The 18,510-nt window shown below is 43.7% G+C and overlaps 1 protein-coding gene across 3 annotated transcripts in view; it reads right to left on the bottom strand.

The window, feature by feature from the left end:
• Positions 1–18,510, bottom strand: part of Pik3r4 (phosphoinositide-3-kinase regulatory subunit 4) — a 54,419-nt gene that overhangs the window by 23,552 nt on the left and 12,357 nt on the right. For all 3 annotated transcript variants that reach the window (XM_038321286.2, XM_038321285.2, XM_038321287.2), the window contains 7 exons: positions 17,916–18,137; positions 13,673–13,846; positions 10,064–10,209; positions 8,312–8,515; positions 1,984–2,185; positions 967–1,154; positions 209–419 (listed from right to left, as the gene is read on the bottom strand). In XM_038321286.2, coding sequence (XP_038177214.1) covers positions 209–419; positions 967–1,154; positions 1,984–2,185; positions 8,312–8,515; positions 10,064–10,209; positions 13,673–13,846; positions 17,916–18,137 — 1,347 coding nt within the window. The remainder of the gene's footprint in view (positions 1–208; positions 420–966; positions 1,155–1,983; positions 2,186–8,311; positions 8,516–10,063; positions 10,210–13,672; positions 13,847–17,915; positions 18,138–18,510) is intronic.

The following is an 18,510-nucleotide window of genomic DNA, read 5'->3' as shown; positions in this document are numbered from 1 at the left end:
TAATACGTGTTGCCTGGCGCAGGCTGAGGAGCCCTTTCCAAGGCTCTCGAGAGCAGAAGTGTTTTCATGTGCCTGCCTAACCATAGCTTGTCATCAGAAACGCTAAAGCTCCTAAACGCTTTGGGTTAGGGGTGCTTCATCTGGCTCAGTTCCTACACCAGACCCCATTCTTGGGCTCAAGGCCAGGGCGCAGGAACACGACTCTCACCAGGGGGAGGTGCTTTGCTCTCCCACTCGGCGTTCTCCATCATCTGCTTGGCGATGCGCTCCGCATTGCATTGTTCCCGCTTCTGCTGTATGAGCTGCTGGAGCTCGGTCTTGCAAGTCGTGATCCGGATCTGGTAAGTGGACGGCAGGACTGTGCTACTTAAAACCTGGATCACTGGCTTCTTACTGGGGACGTGTGCTGCTTCTGAGACCTGAAAACAGTATAGATCTGTGTCTCAGCAGATACAGTTAAAGAGAAAAGTGTTCCCATGGTGCATCTATACATTACACCAGATTCTGTTCCTTAAAAAAATACTAGTAACTCAGGTAAAAAGAGCAAGTGACATTTCACCTGGTCTGAGCTGGTTTCTTCACATAAAACCATGACTGGTTGGGGCAGTCACAGACTCACTCGAAATATATCACAGCCATAGTAATATTGAACATGCACAGAAAATCTGGAAATCCACCTCCAAAATATTTTGGGGTTTCGTTATATTAAAGGAAGAATAAAAAGATTTAAAAGTTTTAAAATGATCTCTGTAGCCTAATTATGATCTCAGTTCAGTCTTTAACCCCATTTCAGTTTGCTTTATTGGCAAGTATCTCAAATGAGTGGCCTTCTCAGTGCTTAAGGAACTGGTTCCCCTTGGCTATATAACTAAAGCAATCTTAGAAACCATCTTGGCTGCTCTACAGCACACAGCCTTCCAACACACGGAACTAGACATGAGGTGACCATCGCCTACACGACAGTACCTGCGGAGAGGTTGACAAAGGGACACAGAGAGCAGCAGAGGACTCAGAGCGAGGCGGCTTCCCAGTCTGAACCACCTCGTGGTCACTGGTTTTGGGCAGGGCCTGCGGTATATTCGGTGGTTCCAGTGAGCCAAACATGCTTTTCCATTCTTCATTTACATTGGAGTCTTGTTTCACATGTTTTCTAGCTAGGAAAATATATTTGGGACAGTTAGTCAGAAGGTAAAACCACTGTGATTTAATTGTCTGTTTACAAGAGAACTCATTTTTATGTATTCTGTTCTACCAATTATTTGCTTAAATCTTTCACTTTTTTCCTCTGCAGGGCTTGCGTTTTTCTTATTGATCTGTATGGGTACTTTATATATAATGCATGTAAGCCATTAGTAATTAAGTGCAAACACTTATCCCAAAGTTTACTTCAATATAATTCATTTGCTGCCCTAAAATATGATATAGAAACGGGGAATTTCAAAGGCACACACTTGACAGTGAACTATACCTGCAGAAAGGTTATGCACAAGACCTTATGCGCTTCACATAGCCGACATCGGTGTCACAGGACATGAGAGTTCCAACTGTCAAGTTGTCAGATGACTAAGGATTCTCTGGCCTCTACTCTTTTTAATTTCATTGTTTGTTTCAAATTCATTGGGTATTGCCTAGAAACTTATATCTGATTTTACACAGGCTGGCCTTGAGTTATCAGTTAAAGGGTTAGAAAACCGAGCTTGAGTCATGTCTTCTTCAAGAGGCAGCATGGTCTTCCAGGGGGAGAGCTCGGGAAACTGACCTTCGTTTGACAGAGCTGTGATCTGGTACCTTGGGTTCTCACCTGTGACTCCACTGCCCGACTCTTCCTCTCCCACGTCTACTTAGTAAGTACCTAGTCACTGCACTTCAAAGTTCCTATCTGGGAAACTGGGGTGGTGGTGTGGGGGCTGGAGGTGTATGTACTCCTTGTTAACTAATACCAGCCTACAACAACTAACAAGATGAGCACACTGATGTACTAACCCCGTTTCTCGTCCGGTTCTTGTTTGGTTTTAACAAGATCAACTTGTCTCCCAGTGATGCCTAAGGCCGCCAGGTCGATCACACCTTTATGGCTGCTGTCGTGCAGATGGCTCTGGTCCACTGCATTTGCTTTCGCTCTGTTTGATTTCATCATGAAGTCCTTCAGTGCCAGAAGCTTATCTTCCTCTTCTTCTGTCATCCCCTAAAACCAAATTCAACCATGTATTTTGGGTTAATTTCAAAAGCAGAAACAACAGGTCGCAGGATGACTAATAAATGAAGGTTCAACCTCCAACTCAAACTGCAAAAAACAACAAAGTGAGGCAAGAAAGCAGAGAGGAAGCGATCCCCACTGCTCCCCTAGAGCACTCGGATATGGCCACCTTCTCCATCATATATCTTCACATCCACGGCATCTTCTCCATCAGACTATCTTCACATCCACGGCACCTTCTCCATCATATATCTTCACATCCACGGCATCTTCTCCATCAGACTATCTTCACATCCACGCATCTTCTCCATCATATATCTTCACATCCACAGCATCTTCTCCATCAGACTATCTTCACATCCACGGCATCTTCTCCATCATACTATCTTCACATCCACGGCATCTTCTCCATCAGACTATCTTCACATCCACGGCATCTTCTCCATCAGACTATCTTCACATCCACGGCATCTTCTCCATCAGACTATCTTCACATCCACGGCACCTTCTCCATCATATATCTTCACATCCACGGCATCTTCTCCATCAGACTATCTTCACATCCACGCATCTTCTCCATCATATATCTTCACATCCACAGCATCTTCTCCATCAGACTATCTTCACATCCACGGCATCTTCTCCATCATACTATCTTCACATCCACGGCATCTTCTCCATCAGACTATCTTCACATCCACGGCATCTTCTCCATCAGACTATCTTCACATCCACGGCATCTTCTCCATCATATATCTTCACATCCACAGCATCTTCTCCATCAGACTATCTTCACATCCACGGCATCTTCTCCATCATACTATCTTTACATCCACGGCATCTTCTCCATCATATATCTTCACATCCACGGCATCTTCTCCATTATATATCTTTACATCCACAGCATCTTCTCCATCAGACTATCTTCACATCCACAGCATCTTCTCCATCAGACTATCTTCACATCCACGGCATCTTCTCCATCATATATCTTCACATCCACGGCATCTTCTCCATCATATATCTTCACATCCACGGCATCTTCTCCATCAGACTATCTTCACATCCACGGCATCTTCTCCATCATACTATCTTTACATCCACGGCATCTTCTCCATCATATATCTTCACATCCACGGCATCTTCTCCATTATATATCTTCACATCCACAGCATCTTCTCCATCAGACTATCTTCACATCCACGGCATCTTCTCCATCATATATCTTCACATCCACGGCATCTTCTCCATCATACTATCTTCACATCCATGGCTTCTTCACCATCATATATCTACATCTCTGTTGACAACACTGTATTACAGGTTCTCAAACTTCAGTAGGGCAAGGAAAACAGATGCTCAGGATGAGATGAAGATGAATGAGACGCCTGCTATTCAACAACTATTTCACACAGTATTCAACAACTATTTCACACAGTATTCAACAACTACTCAACAACTATTTCACACAGTATTCAACAACTACTCAACAACTATTTCACACACTATTCAACAACTATTCAACAACTATTTCACACAGTATTCAACAGGGAATTACAGAATCAAGAGACACACAAGCAAATTATTAGAACTAAGATTTTTTATCAAGTTTTTAAAAAGTATTTTTTAAATTTATTTTATGAGTGTTTTGCCTGCAACTATGTGTGTGTGCATAGTGATATTTTATTTATCTTTTAATAAATAAAGCTTGCCTAAAGACCAGAAGGGTAAAACTAAGCCACTAGAGGTCAGGCAGTGGTGACACACACCTTTAATCCCAGGATTTGGGAGACAGAGGCAGGTGAATCCCTATGAGTTCAAGGCCACCCTGGGTTAAACAAGATCAATGCAGAAACAAATACACCTTTAATCCCAGCACTAGAGGGAATATAAAATGAGAGAGAAAGGCTCTGTCTGCTGAGTCTGCTTAGGCTGCTTAGCCTATGGTTGCCCAGACTTCTCTAGTGGTTTGGCTGCTTTACTTTTCTGGTTTGCAGGTTGACCCCCAATATCTGTCTCTGGGTTTTAATTATTCATGCTACATGTGTGTGAGTATGCATGTGCGCCACATACAAGCCTGACTGTCTAGAAGTCAGAAGAGGAAATCTCTTGTAACTGGAGTTATAGATACTGAGTTACCACGTGGGAGCTGGGAACTGAATGAGAATCTTCTACAAGAACAGCAGTCTTAACTGCTCAGCCATCTCTCTAGCCCGTTAGGAAGTTTTATAATGTCCATATGAAAATTATCTACATAAGATATGAGATTTAATATACCAAATGGAATTGTATTTTTTAAAAGCAAACACAGGACTGGAGAGATGGCTTGGTGGTGAAGAACATTTCCTGCTCTCCCAAAGGATCCAAGTTTAGTTCCCAACAGCCATGGCTGGTGGCGCACAACTGGATCTAACTTCAGGTCCAGGGAACTCAGTGCCTTTTTTTGGTCCTCACAGGCACTTGCACACACATGGTATACACTCACAACAACAGACAGAAGCACATGCACATAAATGGAAAGTATTTAAATAGATACAATTTACAAATCAAATGCCCATGCTAGTCATGGGGTCCACCCCTGTAATCCCAGCATTTGGGAGGCTGAGGCCCAAAGACTATAAATTCAATCCAGCCTAGGGTACAAAGGCATATTGACTCAAAACAAACCAAACAAAACCACCTAACCAATTAAACAAACAATCAGAATATCCACAATAAACTAACCCCCAAGACATCACTGAGGCAGTAAAGATGACTGTATGATGGGAACACACACCACGCCCTGGTGAGCAGCAGAGGTGGCACTGCTGGACTTGAGTTCTTTCTTACAGGCTCACGGCAGGATCAAGAAACACCAACAGGCTGATTTCATTTTATGAAGTGACAGGCTGATTTAGGAAAATTCATAAATAAAGAAATGTGTATAGAAAGGGCCAAGCATAACCAAGTTAATGCTGAGAGAGGAAGGAAGGAAAGAAGGAAGAAAGGAGGGAGGGAGGGAGGGAGGGTGGGACGGAGGGAGGGAGGGAGGGAGGGAGGGAAGGAGGGAGGAACGGAGGGAGGGAGGGAGGGACAGAGGGAGGGAGGGAGGGACAGAGGGAGGGAGGGACGGAGGGAAAAGGACTTTGTTCAGTCAGAACCCAGGCTAAGTTCCAAAGCAGTAACTCATGCAGCACTTAGCGGGTTTCTGCAGCCAGCCTGATAGAGTAGCATCACTCATTCTGCACGCGGCATGGCGCAGCCTTCTGTGGATGGCCTGATAGGGTAACAGTTCTTACTCATCCAGCACTTAACATGCGGCAGCCTTCTGCCGCTGTCTGATGGAGTAACAGGGACGAGATTCACCTGCCCACTTTAACCAAGCTTAGCAGTGGCCTGGAAGCTATGAAGTGACACTTCAGGCTGAGAAAACAGGCAGCCCAGGGCCACCATCCCCAAGACAGAGAGGAGTCCTGCTCTTGTTCAGAATCCTTTCTGGAAAGTTTCCAGGCCATGGATATGGAAAAGAACCCAGCACACAACAAATCCCAGTTCAAGAATGTTACAAAGTTAGTGCAGAAGGGGAGAGGAATGGAGAAAACAGGGGTACACATGAGCATTTTAAAGGACTGAGGTGGGGGTATCCTCAATTCTTGGCTGAGAATTAAACGAGATATGCACACAGAAACTACCTAGGCCAGGGAAAGTGCAACAGCAGAGCAGGAGACCAAATGATTCCCAGAACAGACCGTGTTTCTGTCACACAGACTGCCGTGTGCGCATGTCCACAGAGCATCATACTGGCGGAACTAAAGAAGCTGTGTAAAGGATGAGCTGCACCTGTCCTTATAAAACCTGAAATCTGGGCTGGAACGGATGAAACTGACTCCAAGTGTCAACAGACCTGGCCCGATGCTATGTAAAGGAATTCAGCACCAACAACATAAAACTCCCAATGTATGGAGAAAGGTTAGACGGATGCCAACTGAGGACTACAGAAACACTTGGATTTTGTTATGCATCTTCTCAGGCCGCTTCAAATTTGCACTTGTATCCAGGCTGTGCAGTCAAAAAGTGCTAACATAAATATCCAACCAAATGCTTAAAATGCATTTTTTTAAGTAAGGAGTGGAATGAATCATCCCATGTCCTCTATAGCCCGGATTAAATGGATGAGACCTGACTAAAGCAGCTCCTGTCCGTGTCGCCCCTGATGATACATCCTGCTGAAGATCCCAAGCCCCACGTGACTGCTGTTCCAAAGGCATTTTCAAGGCTGCTGTCTCAAGCCCAGAACACACATCCCCAGCAGCGCCACGCTGCTCTGGAGAAGCTTCCTCTAGCAGCCACACACCTCGAGGACAGCTGTGCGAAGAAGGGCTGAGCCCCCGAGACAAAGGGGCTCGGAGCTCCCACTGGGAGGAGACAAGAACACAGTCTCCTCAGGATCCGAGCCTCTGCTAATGAACAGAGTAAGGTCTAAAATCAGTGAAGAGGAGTAGACTTGGAGAAGAGAGCTGCTACACACTGGCTTCTTCATGAGTCTATGGAACTCAAACAAGCTTGCCGTGTGGGACTTCCATCTCTATTATCTGAACAGCACAGCAGCAGGGCAGCAGTGATGGGCTTCGGTTAAGATGTTCTTTAAGACATCCTGCACCCTGAGAGCAACACTGGCACCTGTGCCGCATCTCTAACGACAGCACAGAAATGACACTAGATGCTCGCACTGACTTTAAGGACAGCCACATAGAAAGAACATAGAAAGAACAGAGCAGCAGGCTCATCATGTGTCTTTACAAAACGGAAGCTAGAGGGTTCTGGCCTTTGTACTGGGCAAGTGCTTACATTCTGGGCTAATCTCACTTCTGAGGGCAGCAAGTGTCCCTGGAATACAGCGGAAGTCTCTTCACCCTTGGGAGCCTCCTCGTGCCAGCTACAGGAACAACTTAGTTAGGCTAATCTGTTCCTCTTTCCTCCACTCAGACAATATGATGAAAATGACAAACAGACCAATCAGACACCAAAGTGACAGTCTAGTGAGCTGAGTATGGATCAACAGTGGGAGCCAGCCCTGAGGGTGGCAGTCATGGAGGGACTTAGGAAAACAGTAGGGACCAGAAAGAAGTGGAGGGTGCTTCCCAGCTCAGTTTCTACCAACAACTTCATCAATGGGTATTCAAGGTCAAGTAAAATACATGAAAACATGTATACTGCAAAGCCCATCAAATTCTGTCTGAGTCCATTGTGTTGTGGCAAGTGCCTAATCTCAGCAGAGGTACAAGATCTCTATGAGTTTGAGACCAGCCTGGTCTACATGGTGAGGTCATGCCAGCCAGGGTCACAGAGTGAGACCCTGTCTTAAAAGACGATCTTGAGAACTGAGTGCATTGTTTTCCAGGTGAGCATTCTCTCTATGAAAACATTCTGCAGAGCTAGTGTGGCTGTCCCTAGAATATGCTCTATGTCCACGGAGTACCAGCAATTAGCGTCTTCATTTAGAAGAAGTTTTATTCCAATTCTGATTCTAGGTCCCATACATTCCATATAAAACAGAAAGATGAATCTAATTTAGTATATCAAAAAGGCCCTACTAATGCCAGATAAAGAGGGTTTTTACTAAAAATTTTTAGTTTTTGCGGAATTTGTTAATTGATCCAAATTCAGACTTCAGACTTAAACACAACAGTGAACCACTGGCTTCTGCAACTGGAGCCACCGTGGAGCTGAGTTGATGCAGCTCTTTGCACGCAGTAAAAAGGGGTCTGGACTGAGAGGGGAGGGACTGTGTCGCGCCTGCGTTCTGAAATATCTCTTCTAGCTGAACTTCATTATATTTCGGCAAAGTATAGAACTGAACGACAAACAGGACTTAAACCCAAGGTTCTTCCTGTTCTCCCAGCAATCACAAAAGGAAGTTTATAGGTCTCCCTAGACTCCTTATTTAGCCTAACGCAGTGTTTTAGATGAATCCTATTGCCTTTGCTTAGATACTAGAGAGCACACACATGATGTTGACAGATTTACTTTCATTTGTCATGACATGCCCTAATCAAAAACATCTTAACATCTAAATAGACGCTTCGGCACTGTCATGAGACCGGCTCACGAGGAAGGCCCGAGGAAGGCACACACCTGCGAGAGAAGTTTCTTGAGAAGCTGTGCTATGGCAGGGTCCTCAGGAGGAGGGCAGTCGAGAAGAGAGCCATTCCGCTTCTTCTGACGCATGTGTAGATGTCTGAACAAGCTGGTGATGTCTTTAGACCTCAAAGCATAATCAAATATAGAGCGGCTCACGGGCTCTTTCAGAACACTGAGCAGGACGAGCTTCCTCTCAATCTATATTAAAAAAAGCAAAAAACGGTTAGTTAAAACTACAGTACATAGAACAATTACTTCCAAACTCAGTAAGCACAATCTGTGTAAAGTTAACAAAAGTATTTATTATTTAAGAAAATAATGTTTGTTTCTTTTTCTCCTTAGGATACAAACAGGACACTAGCCAACTTTAAAGGCCTAAGTGTCCACCCCACCAAAGACTAATAGTAAATACCCAAAGGCAAAGGTTTCAGGAAGTCAGAGCAAGTCATTCCTGACCCAGAGGTCAGAGTATATCCCAGATCTACAAGCTACCCATGGTTCACAGGCCTAAGGCAAGGCGCTGGCCGGAGACCTGAGTAACCACTACACAGGGCCTTCCCTTCAGTTTCCCCAACAGACCCAAAGCCTTCTTCAAAACATTCTCACCAGAGATCAAGACTTCTTCCTCTTAGTAGCCTAGGAACACTTAAGGACGGATATTACCATTGGTGACCAAAAGAACTCTTCCTTTTCTTCCCAGTGTTGGGAGACAGAAGCCAGGTCCTTGCACAGACAGGCAAATGCTCTACCACCGAGCTATATCCCAGCCGTGGCTTTGTGAGACAGGGTCGTACTATGTAATTAGTCCAGGCTGGCCATGAACTCACAACCCTCCTGCCTTGGTCTCTTGGGAACTGACACTGTAAGCGAGCACCTCCACACCCAGATCTAAAGAACATTCTTTGGATAGAATTAACTATTGCAGCTGAAACTTGGGCTACCTTTGTCTAATCAAAGGAAGAAACAAGGGCTGGAGAGACACTCAGCAGTCCCGAGTGCTGACTGTTCTTCTGAGGACCCCAGCTGGGAGGCTCAAGGTCACAGTAACTCTAGCCCCAGGAGATCCAAGGCCTTTTTCCTGCCCTGAGAGCACTGCATTCGTGTGCACAAACTCACACCAGGACACATGCATAAATGCAAAATTAAAACTTTAAAAAAAGTTTGGAATTTAAAATGAAGAAGGGTAAGACTTATGAAGCATGAGTAATTAGTCCCTTAATTTTTGATCCTGGCTTTAAAAATATAAATCAGTGATAACACAAAGAATAAACTAAACCTAGAGCGTGGAGCCAAGGGCTAGGGTGACGTCGTCTTCCAGGACCAGGGTTCCATTCCCAGCACGCACATGGAGCTTCACAACTGGCTGCAACTCCGGTTCTAGGGATCTAGTACCTTCTTCTGACCTCCCTGCGCACCAGGCACACATACAGTATACAATATACATTCATGTAATATATCCACACACATAAAATGTTAAAAAATTATAAAACTTTAAAAATAAATATATAAACAAAGAGCAGTTATATTATAAGATACACAAAGAAAATGGAGCCTGAACTTCTGTATGCCACACGACATGTGACATAGCAGCCTCCTGGTAGTGTCTCTCCTCCAAGGGAGGTCGCTTTATCAACAGTACTTGAAATGTATACGAAAACGTTACAGACCAACTTAAGGACTCTTCTGATACAAAGGACTCTAGAGGCATAATTGGAAAGGACTGGTCACAAGAGGGAACATGTCTACCTGTATTACTGGCTGGGTAATATATGGGTCAAGATAAGGCATCAGCTTGCAGTAGACATCAGCAGTACTGATTTGATGAGCTACCACTGTGATAAATCCCACTGCTCCATAGCGTATCCACAGATTAGGGTGGCACAGGAACGGAGCTAAAAGGGGAAGAAAGATACCAGATCAAACCAGATTCACAAAACTAAATTTTAAGGTCATACAAATCCTTACATAATAACAATTTGATAAAGACATCAAGGCTGAGTGTTACCTATATTCTAAGTTCTTACACATATTAGCCTGAAACAGAAACTCAATAAAATGAAGTTATAATATTCCCTTATCATACTTACCAGCCATACCATAAAACTAACCTTTGTAAAACTTCTAAATTTCTATTTTTCAGAGTTGAAAATGTGTTAGCACACACTCATTTGTAGTGCTGAATTAAAATCTACTGGACAGAGACATAAAAAAATCCCAACAACACCCAGGAAATGATCCACTTTACTCCACGGGTTCAGGCGGCAGCTGCCACACGAGAGGCAGAAACATGGGGTGGGGGTGTTTCTTCTCCATGTCATAGCTTTGAGAAAACAGTCTGATCCCTCTGACATCCTTTTTAATGCAGGGTCTGGTCAAATCTACACATAACTCATAATTATGCATGTCGTGGTGAATGAAAGATCAGAAAAGACGCATACACTGTGCCCATTTTTCAGCGTTCAAACTGTAAGATTAACCCAGGAAGCAGAATGCCTTCCTTCTTTTTAATAGTTTTATGCTCTAAGCCTAAATCATTTATTTAACTAATCAAGGTCACAATAACACAAGAACATGATTTAGAATAATTCAAACTTCTAAAACAACAGTTGTATGAGCTCTAAGTATGCAAAGATATACTCAGAGCTGTTTATCAGAAGTCCAAGGGAGCGATGATGTAACCACGTCATCACGTACTAGTGATGCTTATGTGAAAACAGAAAAACACGCTCAAAGTCCCCTCTTCAGGGTCACCAACCCTGACACCTGAGTCAGAGCCCTGGGACCCAGGTAAAGTGAAAGGAGAGAACCAACTCCACAGAGTTGTCCTCTGACCTCCACAAGCATCCAATAGCATGTGCACATATGCACACATGCATGTGCTGGAGCACACACACAGACACCCACCCAAAGTAAAATAAAATCTCTCTCTTCAAAGTCCTCACATGGTCTTCTCATTACTCATGAAGGTTTTTTATTATTTCACAATCCATGCACAGCCCTGATCCATGTGACAAGGAAGGACTGGGGCTCTTCCCTTTGATGTAAAGAAGGAAATTAGGGTGCTACATCTAACAAGCACAAGGCCCCAGAGTTCAACCCCAACACCTCAACAATCCAGAATAGCAGGAACTGGCAAAGCACTGAGAACCTCTACAAAGCACAGAGCTGCAATGGCATTGAGGGGCTGGGTGCTGGGCAAGATTACTGATTCCAAGCTTCCCATGTGTATGTTTCCTGTGCACCTGTTGTACATAGGCATACCTCCAGCAGCCCCTTGGTCAATGGACGTCAGCAAAGGGGAGCGTGCTGCACCGCTCGGCTTGCTCTCCTGTGCTTTGGTCACCCTATGAAAACAGCTGGGGCACCGTCAGCTACGACAACCACGGCCCCACAATGAGATGGATGAATCATGCTCAAAAGACAAAGGAGATGCACAGCCCAAAGCAGAGCCACCCACACAGCCCATAGATGAAAGACAAGAAACACAGTGCAGGGTTTCTTAAGACTCCGGCTCCCTGACACACTGCAGGATCACAGCAGTGATTAGAAACAGTGCAGGGTTTACTAGGACCCTGTGGCTCACTGACACACTGCAGGATTACAAGCAGTGATCAGAAACAGTGCAGGGTTGGGGCTGGAGAGATGGCTCAGAGGTTAAGAGCATTGCCTGCTCTTCCAAAGGTCCTGAGTTCAATTCCCAGCAACCACATGGTGGTTCACAACCATCTGTAATGGGGTCTGGTGCCCTCTTCTGGCCTGCAGACACACACAGACACACACATAGACATTATATTGTATACATAATTAATAAATAAATAAATAAATAAATAAATAAATAAATAAGAAACAGTGCAGGGTTTACTAGGACTCTGGCTCCCTGACACACTGCAGGATCACAGCAGTGATTAGAAACACAATGCAGGGTCTACTAGGACCCTGTGGCTCACTGACACACTGCAGGATCACAGCAGTGATTAGCCGACAAAGTACATCAAATCCTTAAGCCTGAGCTGAAAGAATTTCTTAGAAAATACAGCATCCAATCTTTTCTCTACTATGCTCCAGTTCTCTGGTGACAAGCACAGGAAAGCAGAGGACTAAGAATTATCTAAGCAGGAATAACAGTTCTTAAAACCACCTCCAAGGAAATAATAATAATCACCATAGAGAACACCACCGCCGTCTTCACCTCAGAATCGCTACACTAAGCCAGTGGGTGGGGGGCTCATGCCTGGCATGCCCGCACTGGGGGAACTGGGGAGCTTTAGTGTTAATATTTGGCCTAAGGATACACAACATATAAAGTACACATTGTTTCAACAACATAAAATACAGGAAGGGAAATAAATGTGTAGGGGGTTGGTGTAGGTGAAAATTAAATTTGTGCGACTTTAGAGAATCAAAGCACAGCACTTAATTACCAAATCACAAAGCAAGAGGACAAGAGTAAGAACAGTGTGGGGATCACAAAACTATCAGAACCAGACAGAACACTAATGCGCCCTTGTTGAGTGCTTAGTTCAAATAAAGATGGGTTTAATTTTATAATCAAAGGACAAAGAATCTGAATAAACAAAACAGAAAACAAAATGTAAAGACATGACAATACCGAAAGCCTGTGTATCTTCAAGAACAGACACACTGCAGGCACAGGGTAGGAAAATATTGTCACCAGTTAACTCCTCTGATAGAGGGCATCTAGAATAGATATTTAAAAAAAAACTAGCCGGGCGGTGGTGGCGCACGCCTTTAATCCCAGCACTCGGAAGGCAGAGGCAGGCGGATCTCTGTGAGTTCAAGGCCAGCCTGGTCTACAAGAGCTAGTTCCAGGACAGGCTCTAAAGCTACAGTGAAACCCTGACTCGAAAAACAAACAAAAAATAAATAAATAAAAAATAATAAAAAAAAAAATAAAAAAAAACCTAAAATACCAGACACCAAGAAAACAAAAACCCCAATTAAAAGCGGGGAACAGAACTAAACAGGGTTCTCAAAAGATGAAACACATATAGCTGATAAATAAAGAAATTCCTACTACAGAGACACTTGTTCATCCATGGTCACTGCTGTTCTATTTGTAAGCGTAGGTGTCTCTTAACTTCAGAATGGATAATGAAAATGTAGATTTGCACAGTGGGGTATCGTTCAGCTGTTAAGAAGAATGAAAATATAAAGGATTCAGGTAAATGGATGGAGCCAGGAAAAGAAAATAATAATCATGAGTGAGGTAACAGACTTCAAAAGACAAATATTATCTTTCCTTTTCTATGTATTCCTACTCTATCAGAATAAAATTATATGAAATTATTCCCACACTCAAATTTCCCACCGTAAGTCTCAAAAACATAAACTTACCAATATCACTGGCAAATTCATAGACGTGGGGTTTCTGCAGCAGCCCCAACTGGCACATGCAGGTCAGGGCATTGAGAGCTTTCACAATGACAAACTCCTCAGCATCACTGAGGCCTTGCTGGAGCAGGGGTTTGAGGATGGAGGAGCTCTGCCAGCCAACATAGGCGGCAACACCTAAAAGGGAAGGCAGTGTTACTGTTACTCAACACCTGGAAACTCACGCCACCACCAGGCAGCGTGCTACAGTGAACACAGTGCCTGGAAACGCACGCCACCACCAGGCAGTGTGCTACAGTAAACACAGTGCCTGGAAACGCATGCCACCACTGAGCAATGTGTCATATAATAGACACAGTAAGATACTAATCAGAATCGCACTTCCTTCCTAGCACAATAAACAAAAAACCCCAATCAAAGACAATTGTCCAGAAACTTGCGGACACCAGAACTCACAAAAGAGAAAATACTGGTCTCCCCAAACTGTCAATAATAATAACAATAATAATAACAATAACAACAACAGTAATAATAATAATAATAATAATAATACAAAGTTAAGTCACTTTAAGACATGCAAAGACTATAGAGGTTTACCTCCTAGACAGTTTTTACTCAGAAGTTTCCTGAAAACACAACTCCAGCAAAATAAACAGGAGGTGATTAACAGGAGGGGGAGAATCTACAAAACAACAGATGTAGCCCTAGGGATTCAAGGAGGAAAACCTGCCACATCCTCCTTCCAGGTAGACATAAAGTATTTCAGGGCTCTGTGGGGCTAGAGAGGTGGCTCAGCTGGTAAAGCGCTTGCTGCAGTGGAAGCGTGGGACCCAGGCTTGTCTCTCCAGTCCACAACCCGCACTGCAGGGAGGCGGCGGCAGAAGCCACGCAGCTCACTCCTGAGCAGCTTAGAGGACTGGAAGGGCTCCAGCTTCAGAGACCTCATCCCAGAGCAGCAAGGGGGAAGGAACACAGGAGAGGACTGACACTGACCTGGAGCTGCCACACATGCACACACGTGTACTCGTGTGCACACAAAACCACACGTGAAATGACTCAAGACGTATATATGACATGCAGAAACACATGAAATGACCCACACAGACATGTACGCACACACACACACACCTCACAGTCAATTTCAATAACACAGGAGGAAGTAGGATAGACTGTAAGCAACAAATAACCCTGGGAAGAAAGCAGAATACTGAAGACAAGTGAAGAAGGAAAGCAAATCTAGAACTCCAGAGTGAGTAACAGGCCGCATCCAAACATGAATACATTAAAATGCACGATGACTCTAGTCCCTGCGAGACAAAGGAGCCTCAGCTGCAGCAGCTGCCAAGTGCAGGGAGGGAGCAAACCAGAGCCCCCGGAGTGACTGTCTGACTCTTAGTAAAAGACTTGTTCTAATGTCAATGTTATCCCGATCCTTACAGTAAGTCTATTTGAGAACACGTCAATGTTAATTACAGAACAGAAAGTAAATGTTTGCTGTGGCAGTGAAGTGATTAGGAATTCAACTAAGCAAAGGAAGGGTGCAAATGTGCAGAAGGGAAAGGCTAGAATCTCCTGCTACAAATAATTTAAAATAAAAGGGCAATAATAATAAAGCAGATGTCTAAAGCCTGGGTGAGTGCACTAGAACATGAGCAGCAAGGTATGGACAAGGAAGTCAGGTGTGACGGCAAGTCAGCTGAGGCTTCACCCTGAGCCCTGTGTGGTGGCACACACATGACCATCACCCTGAGCCATGTGTGGTGGCACACACATGACCATCATCACCCTGAGCAGTGTGTGGTGGCACACACATGATCATCAGCATCCTGAGCCGTGTGTGGTGGCACACACATGACCATCATCACCCTGAGCCATGTGTGGTGGCACACAGATGATCATCATCCCAGATTCTGTATTGGGCTTCAGGATAAGTTAAGGCCTATCTGAACTACACAGTGAGACCTTACTTCAAAAAACGAAACTTGACAATTATTTTTTAAATACATTTAAAAAGCTCAAATTAAAACAGAGAAAAGGATTGCCTTAAAAATGAGAGTTAATACCCATAAAAAACCCACAAGCATATATGTAAATTCATGCAAGAAAAAGAACCAAAATAATAAAAAATAATGTAAAATACAAACATAGAAACATCAGAAAAAAGTTTTGAAGCTTGACTAGCAAGCAAAAAGTATACGTGAAAATCTGTTGCTTTAACAAGTAAAGATTAAGTAATGACCGTTCTTTGCCGGGAGTGTGTTAGATGTAATCATCTAAAGTTAATGGAGTAAAAATTAACATAAAATGTCAACAAATTTAAAAACATGTTCATATCCTTTGTTTATAGAAAGAACACTTTGTTGATTGAATAGTAACTAGAATGCTTCCTATGAAAGCTATGTTCATATTCTTTAACTCAGCAACTGAAATAAACTAAAATGTATATATACGTATATATGAACATGTTGTGCAGTAGGACCATGCCCTTTAATTTTTTTTTTTTTTTTTTTTTTTTTTTTTGCCAAAATGACAAAAGGTAAGGTCACCTGGGAAAAGGGACCCTCAGTGATGAACAGCCTCCTTCAGACTGGCTGATAGGCAAGTGTGTAGGTCATCTTCCTGATTAATAATTTCTGTGGGAAAGCCTAGCCACTGTGGGCAGTGCCACCCTGGACAGGTGGTTCAATAAGCAGCATTCCTCCATGGCCTCTGCTTCAGTACTCACTTCTAGTTTCCCGCCCTGAGTTCCCACCCTGACTTCCCTCAGTGACGGGTGTCAGCGGGAAGAAGAAATAAACCCGCTCGAGTTGCTTTCGCTCATGGTCTTTATCACAGCAGCAGCAAGCTAACCATAAAAGTCTCTCTCTGTACCCAAGCGGAACCCAAACTTTCTATGACAAATTTTATACTTCTAGGGCTGGAGAGATGGCTCAGTGGTTAAGAGCACTGGCTGCTCTTCCAGAGGACCTGGGTTCAATCCCCAGCTCACACATGGCAGCTCACAACTATCTGTGGCTCCAGTTATAGGTGACCTGACACCCTCACACAAACACTCATGTAGGCAAGATACCAGTGAACATAAAATAATTTTTAAAAAATTTATACTTCTAGCTACAAAGACTAACAAGAACTAAGTAGGTCACATACTAGCAGTTGGTGGCCACTAATCCACACTATGACAGCTGTAGACTTCAGTCACCCGAGTGACAGTGACAGTGGCTAGCATCGTGTCTCAGAACGAAGTCCACGAGACAGCACACGATCATACCCACATAGCTAATCACGCCAGTCACTTACATAAGCATGTAAGATTCCCTGCGGAATGTGATTCACATTGAAAACTAATAGGTGAGTGCAGCACCTGGGAGGCAGAAGCAAAGCATACAGAATTCCAGGCCAGCCTGGGCTACATAGTAAGACTTTCTCAAAATACAAAAACCAAAAACAAATACAAAAGTTAACTATTCAAAATATTCAATTAAAAGTTCAAATTAATTTTGGCAAAATTATTTATTGGAATAAAAGTAATAAGAATCTATTGGAGTATAGTTTCAAAGCTCAGTTAGAAATGTTAGGAAATACTTAGATTTTTCTTTAAATGTAAAACAAATTATCCTAATTTGTACTATTATATACAGTACCTAATGTCAGGCCTGAAGACCTGAGTTCAGTCCCCAAGTCCCACCTAGTGGAAAGAGAAGACCAGATCCCTGTTACCCCTTGATCTCCACATGCACACCATAGTACATGCGCCCCATCCCCAACAAAACAAACAAAATACATTTAAGTTAAAAAAAAAAAACTTCTAAAAAGAAAATTACAATATGTCTGCTGTTGAAAATTTGACAACTATGGAAACTATAAGCAGACAATCAGCTACTATCCCGGCCGAGCAGATGCCAGGCATCACGTGAGTGCAGCCTCTGCCCTAACAGAGTAGCTTCTGTGCCTGCCCCATTAGAGCAGCGGGGTCACACGGCAGGTCTGAACGCCCTCAGTCCCTTCTGCGGTACTTTACACTTTCTCAGGCCACTGTGCCTAGTGACCACAAGCTATTTCTTCATGTCACTACAATGCAGATTAGTTAAATGCTCCTTGATCAGTTACATTGTAAAAGAACATGAAGATGGAAAAAATACCCAAAATTCTTCATTAAACAGAACTTGATCATATCATTACCTATCTTCCAAAACAACGGAAAGATTGAGAGAGTAATTTATAATCGTAAGGATGAACGCCAACATACCAACTATACTGTCAAAGAAAGCGCCACGCAGGTGCCAGTCATTCTTATCGTTCAGGAAAGTGATCATGTGGGATAACAAAACATCATTGGCTTTCTGACGCCCAAAGAAGACACACAGACGTGTGATCCCATTCTCCATTAATGTTTGTTTCACGATATTTTCAGGGTCGCTTAACAAAGTGACTACTTTCTGCTGGACCATTTCATGTAAGGCTTGGAGCTCTGAAAAACAGAGAGGATTGATTTTCTCCCACGCATGTCACCGAGCATTTTCTATTTTGTCATTGGTGGAGACACAGCCTCGCTATGCAGCTGTTGAGCCCACTGGCCTTGAACTCACAGTTCTCCAACATGGCATCCAGAGTGATGAAATTACAGGCATGGCCCACCCACCCCCAGACCTGTCTTCTTTCTGTCTAATGGAGTAATGGAATGATTGCGGAGGCTTCCACACAAACCCTGTGTGTGCTGAGCTGTCCCACTGGTCACAGGTCTGTAGGTGGGATGCCGTGAGCTCACTGTGTGTGCTGAGCTGTCCCACCGGTCACAGGTCTGTAGGTGGGATGCTGTGAGCTCACTGTGTGTGCTGAGCTGT

This window comes from Arvicola amphibius, chromosome 3 (genome assembly GCF_903992535.2).
Source record: "Arvicola amphibius chromosome 3, mArvAmp1.2, whole genome shotgun sequence".
NCBI classification, from domain to species: domain Eukaryota; kingdom Metazoa; phylum Chordata; class Mammalia; order Rodentia; family Cricetidae; genus Arvicola; species Arvicola amphibius.
The sequence above is the reverse complement of the archived record's forward strand: the minus strand, read 5'-3'. Positions and strand labels throughout refer to the sequence as shown.